The sequence below is a fragment of the Acomys russatus genome, chromosome 21 (genome assembly GCF_903995435.1).
Source record: "Acomys russatus chromosome 21, mAcoRus1.1, whole genome shotgun sequence".
Taxonomy (NCBI): domain Eukaryota; kingdom Metazoa; phylum Chordata; class Mammalia; order Rodentia; family Muridae; genus Acomys; species Acomys russatus.
In genome coordinates this window covers 5,953,468-5,976,186 of record NC_067157.1, presented here as the reverse complement: position 1 = coordinate 5,976,186, position 22,719 = coordinate 5,953,468, and the positions used below count along the sequence as shown (strand labels likewise).

General features: G+C 40.7%; 1 protein-coding gene and 1 pseudogene across 2 annotated transcripts in view; both read right to left on the bottom strand.

Moving 5' to 3' along the window:
• Positions 1–8,223: 8,223 nt before the first annotated feature.
• Positions 8,224–22,719, bottom strand: part of Lin28b (lin-28 homolog B) — an 85,021-nt gene continuing 70,525 nt past the window's right edge. For both annotated transcript variants that reach the window (XM_051164335.1, XM_051164336.1), the window contains exon 5: positions 8,224–8,834. In XM_051164335.1, the coding sequence (XP_051020292.1) occupies positions 8,477–8,834 (358 nt within the window). In that variant the 3' untranslated portion in view covers positions 8,224–8,476. The remainder of the gene's footprint in view (positions 8,835–22,719) is intronic.
• LOC127205423 (uncharacterized) lies at positions 16,289–16,359 on the bottom strand (annotated as a pseudogene).

Here is a 22,719-nt window from a genome sequence, read left to right as displayed (position 1 = left end):
TTAGGGCTTGGCATGGGAGAGTGTGTTTTGTGTCTGACAGTTTCCACAGTGCACTAGAGCTGTAGAGAAGCAGACAGTGTAAACACAGTGCTCTGTGTTTGAAGGACTCAGACTTCCGGTCTGTATCACAGACATGAACTACATTAACTGCAGGAGCAGCGTCAGCTCCCAGGTGTGCACCCTCCCACTCCACATGCCAGCTACTTAACAAGCCAAAGGTGAGGACCGCCTGGTCTCCACCTTTCTTCCAGGTAACTGGCCACATCATGCCCAGCTCCTCCTGAGCCTGTACCCTCTTGCCATCACATGCCAGCTAGGTCATCCTAAGGAGACAGGCACAATGTTCTGAGATGAACGCAAGGAAAGGAAACAAAGGGTTCTTCTCCCTCACTGTGAGGCTCAGTTTCTTGTTTTTGTTCTTAGAGTCACTTGAGTTCCAGTGTACAATGAAGACTGGACAAGACATCCATAGTGAAGAAGAGCAAAGAGCACAGGCCCAGTGAGCTCGCAGCTAACAGTCCAGCAACAAGCAGGAAGCAAATCTCTGTTAAGGAAACATCTGGTGCAGCAACTTACCGTTTCCATATTAGTTCTCTTTCGTGTATTTTCCCCATCATGAAATAAAAGTGAACAAAAAAGCCAGGTCAGAAGAAGGCCTGGGACACAGCTGGTGTGAGCCATCATGTGGGTGCTGGGAATTGAACTTGGGTCCTCTTAAAGAGCAGCCAAGGGAGAGGTTCTCCCCCTCAATCACAGTCATAGGGGAGGGGAGTAAGGGGAAAGTAGGGGGGAGGGAGGAATGGGAGGATACAAGGGATGGGATAACAATTGAGATGTAATATGAATAAATAATAAAATATATTAAACAAATAAAAATAAATAAATACTTTAATTAAAAAAAAAAGAGCAGCAAGTGCTCTTAGCCGCTGAGCCATCTCTGCAGCTCCAATCTTGAACTCTAAATGCCTGTGTTTTCTAGCGACTATACTGTATTTGTTTTTCTCTTTACCCCTATTTCAAATAAGCACAAGTGTGCTTTGCCAGGCTTCTGCTCTGTGGCTTCACGTGTACTGCATGCACCACTCACTTTTTCGTAGCATCTGGATGCACCCTACTGACCCATCTTCGGATGCACTAATCTCCAGTTTCTAGCCTGCAACTCACCTATTGGATTATTTTCACACATTCTAGGTTTAGGTTTTAGAAGCTGTATTATCTCGTGTGTGTGTGTGTGTGTGTGTGTGTGTGTGTGTGTGTGTGTGTGTGTGCGCGCGCGTGTGCGTTTGCATGCGCACAGAGGCCAGAAGAGAACATCACACCCCTTGGAGCTAGAGTACAGATGGTGTGAGTCACCTCACCTGCGCGCTGGGAACTGGAGTCCTCTGAAAGTGTCCCTGACAAGTGAGTCATCTGTGTAGATGTCAAGTCCTTTTACTAAGTCTTAAGAGTCATTAAGTGGCTTAAAAAAAACAAAAAACAAAAAACAAAAAAAAACCCCCAAAATCTATATATGGGAAATAGCTTGGTGGGTAAAGGTACTTGCTGCCAAACCCGGGTGACCTGAGTTTGAACCCCAGGCTCTACATGTTGGAAGGAGAGAAAATACTGCAAGGAAAAAAAACCTGCAAGTTGTCCTGTGATATCCACCTGTGTATCATGGCACACCCCCTCCCTACAAAGATGCAGTAACTTTTTTTTTTTTTTTTAAGACTCTCTATGAAGATTTTGGGCACTTCCTTCCCTTAAAAGCCTCCTTCTGTCACTGTCTTTCAAATGCTCTCTTCTGGCCTCCCTGAATTCCCTTTTCCTCTGCTCAGAGCACAGTTTCCTCTTTGGCCCTCTCTTCCAACAGCAGCTGGGTAGCACTCCCAGGAAGCTAATGAAGGGGGTGCTGGGTGGGTCAGACTTCCTCAGGCTCCTGGTCATGTCAGCTGCCCTCCAGTGAGCTGTCGGGAGTCCAGCAATCTCACTTGTGGCCTACCTGTGTGAACTGTTTAATCTGGCTCTGGCCTTTTTATGCGATTTCTTCTGTCTGAGATTCCCCTTCCTGTGCTCAGCCTTCAAATAAGCGCACATTCAAGTGGCATTTCTGAACAATTCATTTAAATTTTGTTTATGTTTTACCCACATGTGTGCCAGCTAGCTCAGGGGTTAAGAGCGCTGGCTGGTGCTCTTGCAGGGCATGCACATCACAAACCATCTGACTCCAGCTCCAGGGGAATGCAGTGCCCTCTTCTGTTCTCTGAGGGTGCCAGGCACAAACAAGGTACGTATACACACTGCAAGACTAGGCGATGGTGGTGTACACCTTTAATCCCAGCACTCAGGAGACAGAGGCAGGTGGATTTCTGAGTTTGAGGATAGCTTGGTCTATAGAACAAATTCCAGGACAGCAAGGGCTAGACAGAAAAACCTTGTCTCGAAAAAACCAACCCCTCCCCCAAAGTATATAACAGATGGCTATGAGCTACCATATGAATGCTGGGAATCAAATCTAGTTCCTCTGGAAGAGCAGCCAATGTTCTCAACTGTTGAGCAGTCCATCTCTCTAGTACCCTGAACAATCTTTACCTAAACAAGAAAACATTGTATGACAAATGTCAAGACAAGCTGCTCCAAATTTAATCTAATGGAGACTCCATATGTGTGTATACATCATATTTGTGTGACCATAAGAAAATGAACAAAAAACCAATAATGGTTATCTCTAGATCATAGGACTATGTACAATTTTCATTTTAGAATTTTTTCATTTTAAAATTAATAAAAGTATTATCAGCTATTTGCATGTAGTGGTATTATATATTTTATTATATATTTTTATTTTTCAATATTTATTTTTATTTATGTATGTGACTGCTTTGCCTTCAGTATGTGTATAAGTGTATGTATAACTCATTTGTACCTGGAACCCACAGAGGACCGAGGAAGGTATTGGATCCCATGGAACTGGAGTTACAGGTGATTTAAGCCACCATGTGGGTGATGGAAACCAAACCCAGGTCCTCTACCTGAATAGCCAGTACTCTTAACCACTGAACTCTCTCTCCATCTCCTATAGTTTTCTTATTTTCTGAAGTACAATACTACATTTTTAAACAAAAGTATAACAAAAATCTCTTCATAGCATGAGAAAGCAAAATTGTCCACTGATATGTGAGCACATAAGTGGCTTGAAACTATGGAAGTATTCACTTAAAATGGCTAAGGTTCAATTAAACAAAACAAAACAAAAACCATGGGCTGCAGAGAAGGTTCACTAGATAAGATTACTACTCTTACAGAGACTCTGAGTCAGTTGCCAGCACCCATGTCAGGTGGCTCACAGCCCCCTGTAACTCAAGCTCTGAGGGATATAATGCCTGTGGCCTCCAAGAGTACCTGTACTCAATACACACACACACACACACACACACACACACACACACACACACACACACTCTTTTAAAAAGTGCTTTTAATTTTTTGTTTTGTTTTGTTTTTTGAGACAGGGTTTCTCTCTGTAGCCTTGCCTGTTCTGGACTCGCCTTGTAGACCAGGCTGGCCTCAGACTCACAGGGATCTACCTGCCTTTGCCTCCCGGGTGCTGGGATTAAAAGAGTGTGCCACCACCGCCCGGCTTAACTCTTTAAAATTATAATAACATAGGAGTCATAGAACACCAGATAATAATAAAGCCAATCACCCAGGGAATAGAGTAAACATAAGTTTAATTGTGAGACTGGGCAGTGTATAGCATTCAACACTTTCACCAATTTATTTTGACAGTACATGACTACTGCGCACAGTTTAATCAAGTTACACTAACATTTTAGATTTTAGATATCCTAGTTTGCTTTTGCCAAATCCTTATAATTATTAGAAACCTGGTAAGAAAATTCTAAAATGATTTCTCCAAAAGGTTTTTGTAAGCTTCATGCCATTCTTCCTGGCCACACAAAGAGTTTGTCCTGATTTACAAGTTTGATAATACTGGACACTCGGATGACGACAAGCCCCAACGGAAAAAACGTCCTTGTTTACCACCACTAGACCAAGCTGAAACCTTTTACTCATCCGCACATTGGCATAAATACCTCCAAAGGGCCCTTTATTCATTCACGTAGTTTCTCAATCGTAGAGATCACACACAGAATATCTCCAAACCCATCATAAATGCCAACACTGTTTTATTTTCTATCATGTAACTTCAAATCTCAAAATATCAAAAGCTAACAGAGTAAGACGTTCGGCACGAGAAGACAGCACTAAGCCCATGTCTGGGGAACAGCTCACGGAGGTGACGGGATGTGGTGTGCCGTTCTAACATCAACTCCTCTTTTTGTTCTTTCTAACGCGAGTTCAAGTGTATTTTTAAAAAAACTTTTCACTTGCAAACAACATGAATCAAAACGGACTGAGGTAACCTAAACAGTACACAGGATGACTTTGAAATACTAGATAAAACACTGTATTAAAGACGCATAGAAACCAGGGCTCACTTTGGTCTTTGCATGGTCAGAGTTGTTACCATCACACCAACAACACACGCTAGTTAAAGCCAGCTTGGGGGTAGGTGCCTGTGGTTGAAGAGGTAGTCAACGCCATTGTATTCAGGCCGGGAGCCTGCAGGCGCTAAGCCGCAGGTGTGTTAAGTACTGGAACACCTCCTCACAGCACAGCACTTCACCTCATGCCAGAGCTTTGTTCCAAGCGTAAGATCAGCAATGAGTCATAGGTCACCCTCTCACTCTTAACTAAAGAGCTAGGTCACAGAACACACAGGCGCATCTGAAGAGGCTGTTGACAGTATGTAAGACAGAACTGGATGCTTTCAACAAGTTGGTCTTTTTCTAAAACAAATAAATCTCATTAAGACATCTAGAAAATTAAAGTTGGCGCAACTCCACTTGCACATACTTTCCTGGATTTCATACCAAAGGGGAAATTACATATATATTTTATGATAAACACTTCTTAGAGAAAACATAAATTAATTTAAATTAACTTTAAGACTTAATGAGATTTCCCACATCCTGTATAATTCATCTTACAGTGAATGTTACAAGGTCTATTAACACGTATGGGCTTCTATTCACAAACTACATACAACCAGCAGCAACTCAGGCCTGCACTGGTGCAAGATAAATCTGAGCCAGAATATAAAAATAATTGGCAATAAAAACACCCTATATTTGGGGGGTGGACTGATGCTAATAATGTGATGTCTTTATCTTTTCCTTTAGATTGCACACTAAAATTTCCAAGTTATAAGCAGATAAAATTCTTGCTAAAACTTTCACTTGTAAAAATACATCCAAAGACTAGAAATGCAAGTATAAAAAATGTCTCCCCTAGGACCTGCTGTGTAGAGAATGAAGAACTCACAGGCTAAAAAGCTGGTAATGCATCATTTTTAGGAATTACATTTGTGTTGATATGAGGGGGAGGTCAAAAGGTGGTTGAATTCACAGACCATTGCCTCACTGTTAGGAAGCCCTGCAGAGCGGTGCTCCACAGACCCTTCCCTCCTTGCTTGGGGTGGCACTGCACTTTCTGTCCCCCCTTGGCCTGCTGGTGAAGGTTAGTTTTGTGCCTGGGGCTTGCAATGCTGCAGTATGCTTTGCCTCAGCACAGTAAAGACACAAGTGAAGGGGGTAGGAACCTTTTATAACACTTGTCAGCAAAATACAAACGCCAAGTTTGCTTCTGTTACCCCTCCTACCCTCCCCTCGGGCAACAGAGCTATTTTCTGTGTTCTGTTTCGCTTGGGATGCAGAGTGTCCATACCGCCATAAACTCAATGTGTGATAACTTGAGGAAACTCGGAGCTTGGAGACTTTGTTATCTAACATGAGAAGTCCTAATATTCACAGGCAGTTTTCAGAAGCATGCAGTAGTAAATGCCAATCTGTGCTACAGATTAAAAGTGTCTGTACCAGAGAATTATCACCAACCTGTAAGGCTGCAGCAGCAAGGTGTGCTATGTAGTAGCTAGGAGGTAGCCATTTGCTGTAAACAGAATGGTTCACTCGTGTGAATGAACAATATGCCCATATCATTGAATCCACACCTACAAGGAGTGGACTTTGGCTTTAGACGACTTAGACATGAAATAAAAACAGGAGGACCAGTATCTGATATTCAGAAATTATGATCAATATCAAACTCAGAGGTAGTTACTAACAAGTACATGTACATACATAAAGATGCGATTTATTTGGCTTGGTTTGAGTAGGTAGGACTATAGACTAGTCTGTAAAGAAATAATAAAAACCTCATATGGTATGTTCCCTGAGCAAAGTTCTTTGTCCTGAGCATGTAACAATGACAATATTTTCATATAAAAAATAAACTTTCAACCATAAGATAGGTTTGGTGTTTGCTCTTAGTTTCAGTCTGGTCAGATGCTGAAAAGGACGTTGACTGCACCCAAAAGGTCCACAGTCCAAGTGTTTCTGAACTTTCTGCTTTCATGTTCTAAAGTGATCTCTGCTCTGAACTTTTATATGTAAACAGAATGTCCAATTTTCAAGTCCATAATTTCCTATTTCTATAGTCAAGGAACTTTGGTTTGAATTTTCAATGTGACCTATCATGTTTTGCCTGTAGAACTGTTACCTTGTTCATTATACTTGGGTGACACTTTGATTTGTCTACATAATTTAAATAAGCTTGAAATCCTCACGTAAGGCAAGGCAGTACTTGTCTACGGCTCCATCACATTCAGTATCGTCAAAGGAAACCTCTGCATTACAGCACACTGACACTTCAGTAAAACACTACGGAAAGTCTCATAAATACTGTCAGAAATTCAAGCTAATCTGAAAAGGACTGGCAGGCCAGCCAGAGGCAGTTTCCTCTTCAAGTGGCTTGATGAAACCCATGACAAGACACACAGGAGGAACTCCTCAGCAGAACGTGTCTCCTCTGAGTCACTAGGCTTTCTTATTTGATTATCTGAGCTTATACCAACAGGCCCATATATTTACTGCCAACATTATGCACTGCAGTTCCTTGGTGCCTTCTTGGAGATGTTTCAAAAGTTTGTGCATTACATTTAGAAGCAGGCTAACTTCACTAAAAACAGAACAGAACATGTGATGGAAAGCAGGCTGATACTAGCTCGGTCCCTAGCCGATCTGTTAGCAGACTGAGAATCCATCTGAGAAGATCTTACGACCAGCTCTGAATGCTCACCCCGAATCCATCACATAGGTTATGTCAGCTTCTATATGCAAGGAAACTGTCATTGCATCAACATTATATAAAGTATTCTAGCCACACGGCAGTGGGCAAATTGGTCCCTCTGCTCCAGGCTTGTCAGTTTATCTGCCTGCCACCAAACACTATTTTTTTTTTTTTAGTATCGATCACGGGCTTTATCTACTGGGCAATTGTGACCATCTACTTAATTTTCACTCTAAACCCCACTATTTTATTCTTATGCTGCTTTTGTTTGTTTTAGAAAAAGGTCTGAGGACTCTCTGGGGGAAATAAAAACAGCCACCAATATATACCCAGGAATTAGAGTTTTCCTCTAAGGCTTCAGTAGTAAGTACAAGACCTTCCCGCTCTAAGTGATGGGTCACAAGCTCCCTAGTCAAGGGAGCCTTCTGTTGCCACCATCCCTGAAAAACCTCAGAACAGTTGTAGGTGGTATCAAAACACCGCTGAAAGGGTCATATTACTATTTATACATTGCCCTCTCCTTCATTTGTCTTAATAGGCAAGTAATTTACAATCAAAACAGAATAAAAGACACCGAAATATCAGCACAGAGACTTCACGTTCATTGTCTTTTCTGGAGTTATGTATCCAAGAATTAAAAGCTTGCGGCAGTCAGAGGCATCTAGAGTTAAGTTACTGCCTTCAAACAGGAGAAGAGAGCTAACAGTGACAGCAAAACACTCCATCAGCATCGCGGCACAGTTCTGCGTGCAGACGTGGGAGGCACTGCGTATCCCAAAAGCTTTCAGTACCATTTGACTGGCAGCTCTGAGATCTGAAGTATGCTTTGGTTCACATGAAAGGTAACAGTCACATGGTTATTTTTACATAATATAAAAGAAGTGGTTCTTAGGGAAAATCCAAGGGTTAGTTCTGAAATCATTTCAAATGCTTCACATGGATTTTCAATGCTTGGAGATGCCCAATTATCTGAGAGAGAGTATGTGCTTACACATATATATGTATGTATGTGAAACACACACACACACACACACACACACACACACACACACACACACACACACACACACACAAACACCCCCCCCAATTCAGGTCTCCCCTCTCATTTATGCACATACTTTCAATTCTATAAAACACGACACCCTGCTTAAATGTAATTTGCTTAAGAGTGATTTGTCTGATTAAAAAATTCACAGTTCCTCAACAGTAGTTAAAATCCCTGGTCAGCTGCTCTCTGTGGAATACTATTCCCCTGTGCTTGCATGAGGTAGACTTCCCAACAGGGTGAAGAAAATGCTGACAAGTATTAAGTTTTTTTCCGTTTTTGAATTGAAGGCCCCTTTTTGTGTGGCCCTTCTGGTACTACAAATGCCTTCATGGAATATACTTCTTGGGGTGGCCGTTCTGCCATCTCTGACTTCGCCTCCTGGGGAAACGGTGAAGTGCAGCCATGCCCGCCTCCCGCTTCTCCGGGCGAAGTAGGAGCGCACGGCTGGGGTTCTGCCTCCTGTCTTCCCTGAGAACTGGTGGGCAGCTGTGTGACAGCTCTGTGCGGGCAGTTTGCCACCATGTGCATGATGCTCTGACAGTAATGGCACTTCTTTGGCTGAGGAGGTAGACTACATTCTTTAGCATGATGGTCAAGGCCGCCACAGTTGTAGCATCTACAAAGGAAAATGAGAAAAACATCTTAAAGGTTGGTAGTGTGTATCATTAATATTTAAAACTGTAGTAATTATCAACACAATACTTTACATTTATAAGCATTTTAATTTGCCAAAGTTAAACTGTCAATGAGAGCAGTTTATTTTGACTACTTTAAAGAATATATTATTTATGTTGTTTATACTGATTTCTTCAAGAATTATCATCACCAAAATGTTCCAACAACTTTATAAATTAGTTGTGTTAAACACAACAGCCAGTGAAAACGAAGGCACCAAAACATGATAAGTATTTCCATACAGAAACGAGTCACTCAAATTTAAGGGACTACTGAAAAAGAATAGTTTAACTCACTAGATGGCTGTCAATAAAAACCCCAAATCTGCCAGCTGGCTTTAGAAATGAGTATAAAAATATATTTGTGTGCCATTAGGACTTAACTTGTTCAGCATTTAGGAAAGTTACAGACTGAATGGAGTTTTATAAGTTAAATATTTCAGTGCTTGTCATTTCATCTGTGGAAGCTAATAGAATGGAAATAAATTTTTTTGCCCTTGTATACAATTTACAAGAAAATTTGATGATGCACCACGGTACCGAGTCAAGGGCGAGGGACTGCAGATTTAAAGCGCGCGCGCGTGCGCGCATACACACACACACACACACTCACACTCACACACACACACACACACACACACACACACACAAAAACAGCAGGTCCTTCGTGCTAAGAGAGTAGCAGCAGTGGCGGCGGCAGCTTTTATTCAGTGTCCAAATAGCCTTCTTATAGGCAGCAAAAAAGGACTGCCACTCGCAGGTGAAATCCCTCAAGAGGTGATTGCACACTGGAGGAAAAGTCCCAAGGAGGGGAGGGGTGTGTTCTCAGAGCAGTAAACATGACTAGCTAGTCAACATAAACACAGACATGGAAGCTGCTAGAAACAAGACAAACAGCAAAACAGGCAGGCAGCCCAGTCGGGCCTGGTTCCTACAATGCTTACGCCATCTAGTCAAAAAAAGTATCCAGTGTGAGGCAGTGTACAGTGAAAGTCCAAACCAGAACTCTGAGGCAGAGGAGGCCCTGAGGCTGGAGGTAATTCAGTCTGGTGTTAGCTTGGAAAAGTTGGCTTTTCTTTTTATAGATACTAACTTTCCCTTAGAGTAAATTTTCCTGATTTGAAGTAAGCATAAACCTCATTTTTATTTGGTATTTAACATGAAGGCACCCTGGGGACACAGGCAGGCAGGATCCATACTAGAAGCTAGAAAATCTAACTTTGAAAATCTGAGCAAAGAAATACACTTGCTGTTTCAATCCTAAGTCCCTTTTTCAAGCAGTTAAAAGTGGAAAAAATAAGAAGCACTTGTACTTCAAAGAGCTTCGCTCTGAGTCTTAAAGACAGAGTGTGCTCACTGATTTGTGTCTAGGCCAACTGTCTCTTTTTAAGAGATGTACTGATTTTATGAATCTGAGTGCTCTACCTGCATGTACACCTGCAGGCCAGAAGAGGGCATCAGACCACATTATAGATGGCTATGAGCCACCATGTGGTTGTCGGGAATTGAACTCAGAACCTCTGAAAGAGCTGACAGTGCTTTTAACCGCTGAACCATCTCTCCAGCCTCCCAGGTAAACTGCAGTAATATTTTTGTTTTAAATTACTTTCCGAGTACACCTATGATTCCATAATTCTCACTATAAAGCACATTATAAATTGATGTTTTTTTAAAAAAGAGGGCAAAATATGATGTAAAAATTAGTTTTATTTTGACATATGATATAAAATTATGACTAGTTATATTTGTATATTTGAGAACACCAAATTTAATAATTTACATTATTTTACATTTCAAAGATAAGCTACTAATTCCTAGCAACTTAGTGAGCGGTGTATGTGGGTACTCAGGGTTTTATCTTCTAGAATTGGTTATAAAGAATGAAGTTCCTCTGTTAGCAAAGTTGAGGTTAATCATCGTCTGCTTCTCCATTTGTCAGGGTGGGCTTTTATTCTTTGTAGTAATCAAGTATATACTTGTCCTAATAGACTGCATCATATTTTCAAATAAAGTGTCCTAATCATTTGTTGCTCAAACATGTACCATAGCCATAGTAATTTAATAAGCACTGCAATTAAGGTACAAGTAGCCCCATCAAATGGCCTGAGAGTATAAAAGCAAATGACACAAAGTATCAGACAATGCTTGAAAGTCAGTGTCATCTGTGGATGTGACCACGCTACTTACAGAACTGTTTCCCACATAGCTCTCTTCTACAATGAGTGTTGAAAGTCTTGACTTTGCTTTCTGCCTACCTGTAAAACTTTTTTTTTTTTTTTTTTTAATTAAATTGACATCCTGAAGCCCATGTGCAGCCAGGAGGTCAGGAAGAGTCTGGAAATAAAGCTACTTCTCTCGCATGAATACCGATCTCAGTTACTGTGGCTACATATTGCCTTATCCAATTCAGGGAAGCACTCTGCCCACTCACGAACAAGGGCGTGCAAGTCAGAATTCTGTGTTTACAAATGGAGTCTTAGATCATCACATTTTGGGTACCTGGTTGTAAAAATGATTTTAAAGAAAAAAAAAACAGCTTTAGTTTTCCTGCATTTCTTTTCTCCCCCATAGATTTTTAAAATTACATTTTATTATTCAGATTACATCCCAATTGTTATCCCCTTACTTTTATCTTTTCGTTTCCTCTCCCCTAGACCTGTGACAGAAGGGGACCTCCTCCCCCACTATATGATCACAGCCTATCAGGTCTCATCCAGATAGCCTGCTTCCTCTTCCTCTGAGAGCTGCCTCCCCACCAAGGGGAAGCGGTCGAATAGGGGGCACCAGAGTTCATGTCAGAGTTAATCCCTGCTCTCCACACAACTGTGGAGAATGCGCCGTCCATTGGCTAGATCTGGATAGGGGTTCTAGGTTTACTGCATGCATTGTCCTTGGTTGGTACAGTAGTTTGAACTGACCCCCCTGAGTCCAGATCTGCCAGCCTTAATGGTCTTCTTGTAGGGTTCCTGGACCCTCTGGGTCCTTCTATCTCCTCGTTCTCCCATGTTTGGCTTTTCATATAATGTTAAAATGTGCTAACATTAGGCCCCTCTGCCTCTCACACTCTAAGATTAGCACTCACTGTATACATGTGTAGCCTTAAAGTAGGGAAACAGCATTATGTACTCCCCTCCTCTATTTAATCATTCAACATTAACTGCTCTTACAGAGACGCAGATCACAGACCACGGAAACCCTTCCATCCCAAGGGACTGACACCAAAACAACTAATGTTCAGCTCATAAACAACGCCAGAGTCACGCGTGTGAAGCATGATGTATGTGGGTCTAGACCCTTCATCCATACTCTACACTTCTCCAAGTCAGTTCGGTGTTGCTAATTTGAATGGATTTTATATTACAATGTAGCCATCAAAATAGTAAGTGTACATACACAGATATTTATATAGGAAGGCAGAGGCAGGGGATTGATGTGAGTTCAAGGCCAGGCTGGTCTACAAAGTGAGTCCAGAACAGCCAAGGCTACAGAGAGAAACCAGCCCCCCCCCCAAAAGAAAGAAAGAAAGAAAGAAAGAAAGAAAGAAAGAAAGAAAGAAAGAGTCATGGTCTAAAGACTATCCAAATGTGGGAAAGACTGTAAGCTTTGTCACAGGTGAAAGCAATCCTGGTGGGTTTTGCCCTTGGAAACACCACGGATACTCCCTGAGATTAACCTTGAGATAGACTGGGTGGAGCCATCCTAGGCCTGGAATTCAGGAAGCTGATCTGGGGACTCCACCTGGACTATTGTGTTTCTAATCGACCCTCAATGTGAGGAGGAGACTGCCCCTTGCACCCACGTGAGACAGGCAGGTGGAGAGGAGAGAGCAGCCACAGCTTCAGACCTGGCTTGAGCACACGTGGATTGGAAGGAGAATCAGCAAAGAGGCCGGACTAGCATGCATGCCAGAGACACCTAGGGACCGGTCCTGTGGAACGGATACCGGAAGGTTTACTCTTTTTTTCCTTTAACCTTTTTTCTTTCTTGTGTAAGCTAGTTGGGTTGTATAATAAAGTTTAATTGTTAAGAAACAGAGCCTACATATTATAGTCGTACTTTACTTTTAGAACATTATTAAGTTCTTTGTTTGTTTGTTTTGTTTTTCGAGACAGGGTTTCTCTGTGTAATAGCCCTGGCTGTCCTGGGATTAAAGGCATGCAAGCCTGACTTCCTTATTAAGTTCTTGGTGGAATCATTTGATAGAAAATTTAATTCCAACCAGCTAGCATACATTCTGTAAGTATTATTTATTGTAGTTTAGCAGATTTTAAAGATGGAAGATATGTTTTTCTTGTTTTTGTTTTTGTTTTTTTTGAGACAGGGTTTCTTTGTGTAGCTTTGGCTGTCCTGGACTCACTTTGTAGACCAGGCTGGCCTCGAACTCACAGCAATCCACCTGCCTCTGCCTGCCGAGTGCTGGGATTAAGTGGTGCTCCACCATGCCCAGCTAAAGATGAAATATAAGTAACAGTTAATAAGAGTCAACTTTTTAAGACTACAAAATTAAGATTAAAATTTCTAATTGAAAGGAGAATTCCATCAGTAGATAGTACAGAAGACCTAAGATGGCAAAATTAAGCCAACAAAATATTCATAAATCTCTTAAACCTTTAGGATTATTTCATTGCATTATGAAATAAGCAATTGTATTTGTACATGTATGTTAAAAGCATACTCAAAATTTTGATGATTCTGTTTTAAAAATAAAAGCTTCGATTTGGAAATTGGAATTTAGATGTAACTATTACTCTTAGGAAATTTATTTTAATCAAAATATATTAATTAAAAATTATATTTTTTTAAAGAAAAGATTTATTTATGGGGCTGGAGAGATGGGTGGGTCCGTGGTTAAGAGCATGCTCTTGTAGGTGATCCAAGCTTAGGTCCCACAGCCTTCTAGAACTCCAGCTCCAGGAAGATGGGATGTGTCCCTCTAGTGGAAGCTAAACACACTTGCACAGCCTTGTATGTATACACAGAACTAAAGATAAAATCTTCAAAAAAAGTTTTTATTTATGTGTATGTACATGTACCTTATGGGTTTATATGCATCATGTGTGTGTGGGTGCCCACAATGGCTAGGCATGTCAGATCCACTGGAGCCAGAGTTAAGGCAGGTGCGAGCGCTTCACCTGGGTACTGGGACCTGAATTCAGGTTCTGCAGAAAGACAACAAGTGCCCTCAACCACTGAGCCGTCTCTCCAGCCCAGTCAATTGTACATCCAAATGTTACCAGCATAATACAAAGGTCAGAGATGAGTTAAACTAAAGGTTTATTAAATCACAATGTTATTTTGCAAATAATACTTCAATGCCGAAAAAGGCTTTCTCAGTTGTATGCTTCCTCTTGGCTCCAAAAGTGGTTTAAAAAAAAAAAAAAAAAGTCAAGGAGTATTCATACTGTAGACAGCCAGGCAACTGTCTTAAACTATGGAGAAACACAAGTTGGAATAATTCTCAGTGTTTGGAATTCATAAGTATTTACATAGAAACTCAAATCAGTGTCTGAGCATGTTATCAGAGGGCACAGGCAGAGTACAGCAGAAGAAGGGCAAGCTTTGGAGAGAAAGAAATATAGAAAGGTATAGATAAACACCCATGGAGACGGAAGATGAGAAGGGTCAATACAACTTCCAAATAAGAGGCCGTGGGAACTTAAAAGGCTCTAACTGGGGACTAAATTGCAGAAAGCTCTCTAAAGGGACCCTTTAGTGTTTGTAACCTTGATGCAACTTAATAAAATCCAGAAACAGGGAGCAGAGGGTGCAGCCAGACAAGGTCCTGAATTCAATTCTCAATAAGCACACAGAGAGAGGGGATACTAACATTTCTCGGCTGTATGGTTTTCTGTCTAATATGTTGGAACATGGTTTTTAATTCAATTATCTGTTAATCAAGCTAGCATGATAGTGGTGGGTTGAAGTATTTGTCAGAGAACCCAAGAGAGCTGGAAAGTAAAGGACTAAAGTGTAGCTCTTGTGGAGCACTCTGTTTCTAAAGGGTCCAGTAGAGCCAGGAAACTTGAGTAGAGCACACAGAGGCTCTTTATCAGTACACGTATTGTCTAACTTCTCTCAAAGCAACCTGTAATAAAATTACTTTTTAAATTTTAAATTAGTTTTGGTAACTAACTTTCTTTTTAAGATTTTATGTGTATGAGTGTTTTGCCTTTAAGTATGTCTGTATTCCATGTGTGCCTGGTGTCCAGGTTAGAAGAGAGCATCGTCAGATCGTCTGACCCTTGAGTTACAGAGTTGAGAGCCTCCATGTGCCTGCTGGGAATCAAAACCAGGTCCTCTTGAAGAACAGTAAGTGCGCTTAAGCCCTGAGCCATCATTCAAGCCCATATCTAAATTCTTAACACTGTAAGTTAACTAAATAAAACATTCTGGCAAAGTTCATTTGTTGTTGTTGTTTTGTTTTGCAAGAGCAGCAGGTGCCCTTAACAGCTCAGTAATCTCACCAGCCCTTCCTCTATTATTTTTACCTACAATTTTAAAAAGGGGGGAAAGGATAAAATGTGGGGCTGGGGTGTAGCTCACTGGCAGAGTGCTTGCCTAGTGTTCACAGAGTCCTACGCTATTCTCTTGTAGGAAATCAAACAGACCCATCAAATGCAGTGGTGAGTACCCGTGGTCCTGGCACTCAGGAATTAGAAGCAGGAGAACCAAGAATTCAAGGTCATCCTTGGGTATATAATAAGGCCAGCCTATGCCCCAAAAGGCCCTGTCTCCTGTCTTCTGACCCCACAAAAAAATAAATTTATACAGAACAGGGCTAGCCACACTATTAACAGAATTAGAACGATAATAATAGATACACTAACGACTATGTTCTACTTACTGAGAACTTACTAAGTTCCTGATATGGTACTAGAAGTTTTTGAAATATTGTTTAATAAAACCCACTGATCTCCATGAGTACCAATATAATATTTGCATGGCATTGAGAGAATATGAAGACTTAAGAGTTTATCTAGCCCCAGGTGTAGTGGAACACCTGTTATCCCAGCACTTGGGGAGACAGGGGCAGGTGGATCTCTGTGAGTTCGAGGCCAGCCTGGTATTCAAAGGGAGACCAAGACAGAGAAACCCTGTCTCAAAAAAAAAAAAAAAAAAAAGTTTTGCCTAGAAGGAAATTTTAATAGAAAAAAACAAATTTTACTTCAATTCTTTTATATAAAAATGTTGATTCCAACCACATTGGTTATAAATATTGGACTTGAAGCAGCAAATGGCACACACACACACACACATACACACCCCACTACCATTTGAAGCAGACCCTTCCTAAGATATGGGCTTCTCTCCTTGAGTTACTTTATCTACAAAGTGAAAGGACAGGTTTCAGTCTAGTCTAGACTTTTCCCCAACAAGGACAGATTCCACCCCCACCCATATTTCTATTAGCAATAATCGCGCCTCAGATAACCCTCACTGGCTATGACACTGCCACTGCGTAAAGCTCCCCCTATATTTCTATACTCATACATTGACAACTTTTTGTCACTTGCAAGAGAGTTTTTCCATTCACTTTAGTTTTTTGAGACAGGGTTTCTCTGTGTACCCTTGGCTGTCCTGGACTTGCTGTGTAGACCAGGCTGGCCTCAAACTCACAGCGATCCTCCTGCCTCTGCCTCCCGAGTACCGGGATTAAATGTGTGTGCCACCACGCCCGTTTCCATTTACTTTAATCACAGACTTAAGACTGTAAGTCAGATAGCCAGGCTTGGTAGCACACACCTTTAGTCCCAGCACTTGGGAGGCAAGGGCAGGTCTATCTCTAAGTTCGAGGCCAGCATGGTCTAGAAAGTGAGTCTAGGACAGCCAGGGCTACAGAGAGAAACCCTGTGCTGTGTGTGGTGTGGTGGTGGTGGGGCTGTAAGTCAAAACTCTGGGTTGACGTGCTATATAAAATTGGTACTGTCAGACGAGAGAAGACTGACATCGTGGTGTGATGTCTGAAGGAGCTGCAGCTAGATTCCACAGGCTGGAGTAAAACTAAACGGGGGGTGCCTCTCTTGAAGACCAAGTTGACAGCAAATTTCAAGCCCTAATTAATACACATCCCCAGGGCTAGCTACTGTAGCTATAGGAATTAGCCCATGTTCACCACAGTGAGAAGCACGGAGATTGTGGGTGAGAATGATTGAACTAAAGCTTTGTCCACACTGGTAAAAAGTTAGAAAAGTAAACAATAATAAGAACAAGAAATGCTTATAGTGAACCTAGGTGGTCTGGCTAGAGTGTACATCTATACTAAGTTATAAATATATAAAACTGAAAAACAAAGGCCACAAATACCAAGAAATATTTTCAGATAGTAATAGGTATAAAGGAAAGGAATATTTAAATAGAGAGGTAGATCTGTCTATATACACTGATATGGAAAAACTCCAAGACAAATTATTCATTTAAAAATTGCATGGAAACTATGGGTCGCCTATTAAGTTGAGCAGGTGCTGTCTGTCACATGGATTGTTGCCAGCTTCCGATCACTTTCTCCCAACAGGGCTGCCTTCCCTGACCTCAGTGGATGAGGATAAGCTCAGTCTTGATGCAACTTGATGTGCTGGGTTGGGTTGGTGTGTGTGTGTGTTTGTGTGTGTGTGTGTGTCGCCTTTTCTGAGGAGAAGGGGAGGTGGGAATGGGGGGAGATGGGAAGAGAGCGGGACCAAGAAGAAAGGAGGTAGGGGGCTACAATTGGGATGTAAAGTGAATATATAAATTAAAAATAAAATTTAAAAATTGCATGCAAATAATAAAATATACTCAACTTTATGCTTTAAGCATACTAAACATGGTTAAATAATTTTATGTGTCTTTAAGTACATAGCAAAGCTTATGAAGGATAAATGGATAACAAATAGTGGTCACACCTGTCACGGAAGAGTTAGTAAGGTGGTGTTTTGTTCCTCCATGAGATTAACTACAGTTACCTTTTAAAATAACCAAAGAATCAATATGCTTTTTGTATAATGAAAAAAGAAAGCAATTACAATTATAGAAATTTATTTATATTCTACTATTTGACTTTTACTATTATTCCTAGTGGGATGACAGAACTTCTATACAACTTGGGACTCCTGCAGTTGCTTGAGTCCCACGTCTTAACAAGAGACACTGTAATGAATGTGGTTAGGAACAGAGCAGACCTCTCAGCAGATATGGGAGAGAGTGGGAGGGGGACCTGTTTCTTTCATGGGATATAAAACGACCCCTGTTTCTGGTTGTGGTAGCCAAAAAGATTTCAACTTCTCACCATCACAGATCTTGGCTTGCTTAGGAAGGAAAACACTATATAAATCTCCTGAGTTTAATTTTAGAACTGCCTTTCCTGTTCTGAGGCCATTATGCAATTCCAAGCGCATCTATGAGTAACAGGTTCAAAGTGTGGGTACTTGTGTCTTCAAAATGGATGAGAAGATTAACATTCCCTAATCAACTGCTACTTTCCCTGAACTTCATCATCACAAATTAATTTACTGTCCTTATCAAGATTCCCTATAGTAACTCTTAATTTGCTATCCTTAGTTGCCTAACTATAAAATAATCTTGAAATGCATACATATACATTAGTTAGGTATATGTATTACTCACTTTTTGTTGCTGTGAAAAAACACCTTGACTAAAGTGATGTGCGGGAGAAAGAATTTATTTTGGCTTATGGTCCCTGAGGGAGAGCGTACAATAATGAGGGAAGCACAGCAGTAGGAGGCTGGATCAGGAAACGGCAAGGTTACATTTCTCCCTACAACATGAAAGCAGAGACTATGAACTGCATGAGGGATCAGCCTCTGCCTCTCCCAGCACCCTCCCCATCTTCCGCTACATGGCCTAAAGGTTCCATACCTGCACCAACAATGCCACCAACAGAGGGTCACATGTAAAATTCAGAGCCTATGGAGGCCATTGACCATTCAGATCCCTACAGTTTAGAACAGTCTTGCAAATTTAGCTAATTTTAATAGAAAATTTACTTTCCATATTGTTTATAAAAATGACTTTCCTTTAGTATTTAAGCTGCATGCTCCCTAAAAGAATATCCTTGTAACAATAGCCTACTTTGTGTTTCTCTTCTTAAGGCACTCAGATTAGATTCTCAGCAATATTGAAATAATTGTGAAATTCCAAAAATATAATTGCCAACCAGCTTTTTCTAGTGCTCAATAAAAGGTAGGTGTTTGGGATGGCTGTGTTTCCTAGTTCTGGCTAGCAAAATTTGAAATTAAAGCTTCTGACAGTAGAAATGAATTCTCCATCTTCTAATCTCAGTATCAGACTATTGAAAGGAAGGTGGGTTTGTAAGAAGTTCAAAAGGGCGTTTCTTTATTTGCTAACCACCCTACTGACCTCATTCATTAGTTGGTTATATAGTGAGGAATTATCTCTATCTCTTACTGTTTATAATATCCATTCAATCATTTTCCTAAAAGAAAAAGTATTTAAAAATCTGTACTATGTGCAAAACTTTATACTAGACTCCAATGACAGGTATGGTGATAATTAGCTGGATAACAAAATTTACATGCTTATGTTGTCACCTTATTTGATGTCTTCTATTTTTTGAACCGACTCAGGCTTACTAGCTTTTTGGCTCTGATTAATGATGTAGTCTGGCTTGTAACAGCAACTAAAAATGTACTAAAGTACCCTGGAAACCAGCTAAAATACACTGATAGCTCTTCTTGCAAGCCTTTCATCATCTTATAAAAGCAACAAGATGAAAAATGAGGGGGGCAGATATAAGACAAATGGCAGTGCAGGTCACTGAGAAGTAGAAATGGCAAATGCAGTGGGTTTAAAAGAGGAGACCCCAGGTGGGGAGAGAAATAACCAGAAGCTTGGGGGGCAGGGGAACCTTTTTATGTCAACACAGCTCATTCAGGGATGGTTATAAAACAGGTATTTTGGAGTTAATTCATTTATTTAAGAGCCCTTGGTAGATTCTGCAACAACTCCATGAAACAATAGCCATTTGCTCAGAGTTACCTATTTTGTATCACAACTTGAAGAGCAAAATAATGAATTCTAGGTCACAAGTTAAATTTTTATTTGAAATACATGTTATCTCCCTGTTGGTTGACAACAACATTGCAGACAAGTAATCTGTTCTGGCTAATGGAAAAGGTTGGTGAGATGCTTCCTTCGTTCCTTCTTTTTTCTTTCTTTTTTTTTAGGGAAGGACATATTCAAAGGCAGATAATTCCCACTTTCTTGGGAGTAAAAGCAGCTACCTATGAAATAGGGCTGAATCCCACACACAGTAGCCCCTCTGTCAGCATCAGACGATGACAACGGAGTGTCTAGGTCAGAAATGACTTTCCCTCACGTACTTACACGGGCCAGATGCCTGCCTGAAGCAGCAGTAGCAAAACTATCCAAGCTGAAAACCTGCATTTTAGCTGGAAGCTTTTAGTTTTACTATTTGGTCACATTTATCTTTAGGAATAAAGTACTTTACATACAAGGAGAACACACATGTAACTTACCTCAGAATGGTTAAATAACACAATAAAATACCCTAAAAACATTAGATATATAAAACCAGGATTTCAAAAGAGACCAAATCTCGGTCTCTGTCTCTTTCTAACCCCCCTCCCCCGCCAGAAAAGAGACAACATGAAATTTTAGAGGAAAGAACGCACAGAGGCCACAAGTTAATTTTGGTGGTATGACTTCATTAACTGTGTGGTGAGGTAAGTTACACAGATTGTGCTGCTTGTCTGCAGTCAGTACTCATAGCAGGCAAATTAAAAGATGTTATTCTGAGTGTAACCAATAGCATGTCTGCTCTGTTATGCAGAACTTTGATATTACAATGTTAGTTACCTTTGATACAAATAATAATGTTTTCATGAAGATGGTATTAAAATACCTCCTCTCTATTGGTAAATTTTACTGAATTAGTCCTGTAGGACTGAATTTCTAAGGATAGTCCTAAGTTCATTTTAACAATGTTTACTTTATATAAATAACACTTATTTACAGAGGATTGGCTGTTTTAGGCGCATGCTGCTTAGATGATTTATCTAATGTGCCCTTGAGAACAATTCATGGGCAAGGGACGATAAAAACTTGTGCCAAACTATATCCTATCTTAATAACTACACTGGAACCAGAAAGAGTTAAACTTGGGCTAGAGAATGGCTCAGAGGCTGAGTGCTTCCTGCTCTTCCAGAATTCCTCAGTTTGGTTCCAAGCACCCAAATCTGGCAGCTCTCAACTGCCGCTAGCTCCAGCTCCAGAGGCTCTAACATCATCTTCTGACCGCTGCTGGCACCTTTACTCACATGGCCCACCCACTGAAGACGTAAGTAAAAAAACAAACCCTTTGAAAAAAATGCATAGAGAGAATTAAGCCTGCTTTGTTTAAATCACTAAAGATAGGCTTCCAGTGATCAGTGAGTTTCATCTGTCATTCCAGCCTAGATACTGCTGAAGAAAACGACAAGGCAGAGATGAGAAGTAAGTAACCTCTGTCCTGCTTCCCTGGTCAAATTGCTTCTCTTGTGACTGGCGACATATTATCCTTTGCCAAGAATCAGCATTTTAAAATTGCTCTCCACACATGGAAGGTGAAAACTGAGCAAGTTCAATTGCTATAATATTCACCTTTGTAAAATGAGGTATTTTCTCTCCCATGTAGGTCTCATCTTGAAAAGTGAAGAGCTGCAGGTGAAGTCGTGGAAGCTTCCTTGCCCATAGGACTTCTATTTCTTGATCTTGCAGGGACACTTTATACCACGAAGGTATACATGGGACTAAGCTTGATGAAGCGAACATCCTGTAATCTTTCCTTTGACACATTTAAAGAAGTGTGTCTCAGGGTTGGAGCAATGGCTCAGCAGATAAGAGTGCCTCCTGGTCTTGTAGAGAACCTGGGTTCAATTCCTGTCACTTACACCAGATGGCTCATAAACACCTGTAACTCCAGTTCCCCCTGAAAGGTCTGAGCCTGGGGCCTCCCTTGGCCCTAACCTGGCTCTCCCTGAGTGGAATGGCGAGTTCCCAGAGAACAGGACTCCACACTTGGGACAGACTGGGCAGGAGAGGCCCCGAGTGGGCGGATGTTTCCCTTGCTGGTGCTTAGAACAGACTCACGGCCCTGACCCTTTTATGGCTTCTGCAGGCACTGGCATATGATGCACATATATACATGACAGCACACATAAATAAATCTTTAAAAAATTATGCCTCACTATTTGACTCTGTGAAGAAATTAAATCTCTTGGATGGTATTAGACTGTTCACACAAGTTCAAAATCCTTTAATAACTGCTAATCCTTACAACCAGATTACACATGATAACACACTGATGTGTGTATATTTCTTAAGTTAAGGGAAATATGCTTTTTAACAAGGACAGCTGCCCAATGATCAGAATGATTTCCTTTCCTCCAGTCATCTTATGGATTTGGCTGATGAAAACTTATATGAAGAAACAAACATACATATATATATATATATATATATATATATATATATATATATGTGTGTGTGTGTGTGTGTGTGTGTGTGTATATATATGTGTGGGTGTGTGTACGTATTTTGTTAATGAAATCTTATAGTTGTAATAAAAGAAAGTAAACTTCTTAACAGAATAGGAGTGATATTTATGTTATAAAAGTATTTTAAAGTATGATAGCTACAACTTTATAATATTATGGAAGCAGTGTAAGTGTTCTATAACAGAGGCCATACACACACACACACACACACACACATACATACACACAATGGAATTTTTCAGGCATGAAAAAGTATGTACATCAATGTAACTAAAAAAAATCATATTAAAAACAGCCTCAGAAAGACTAATATCTT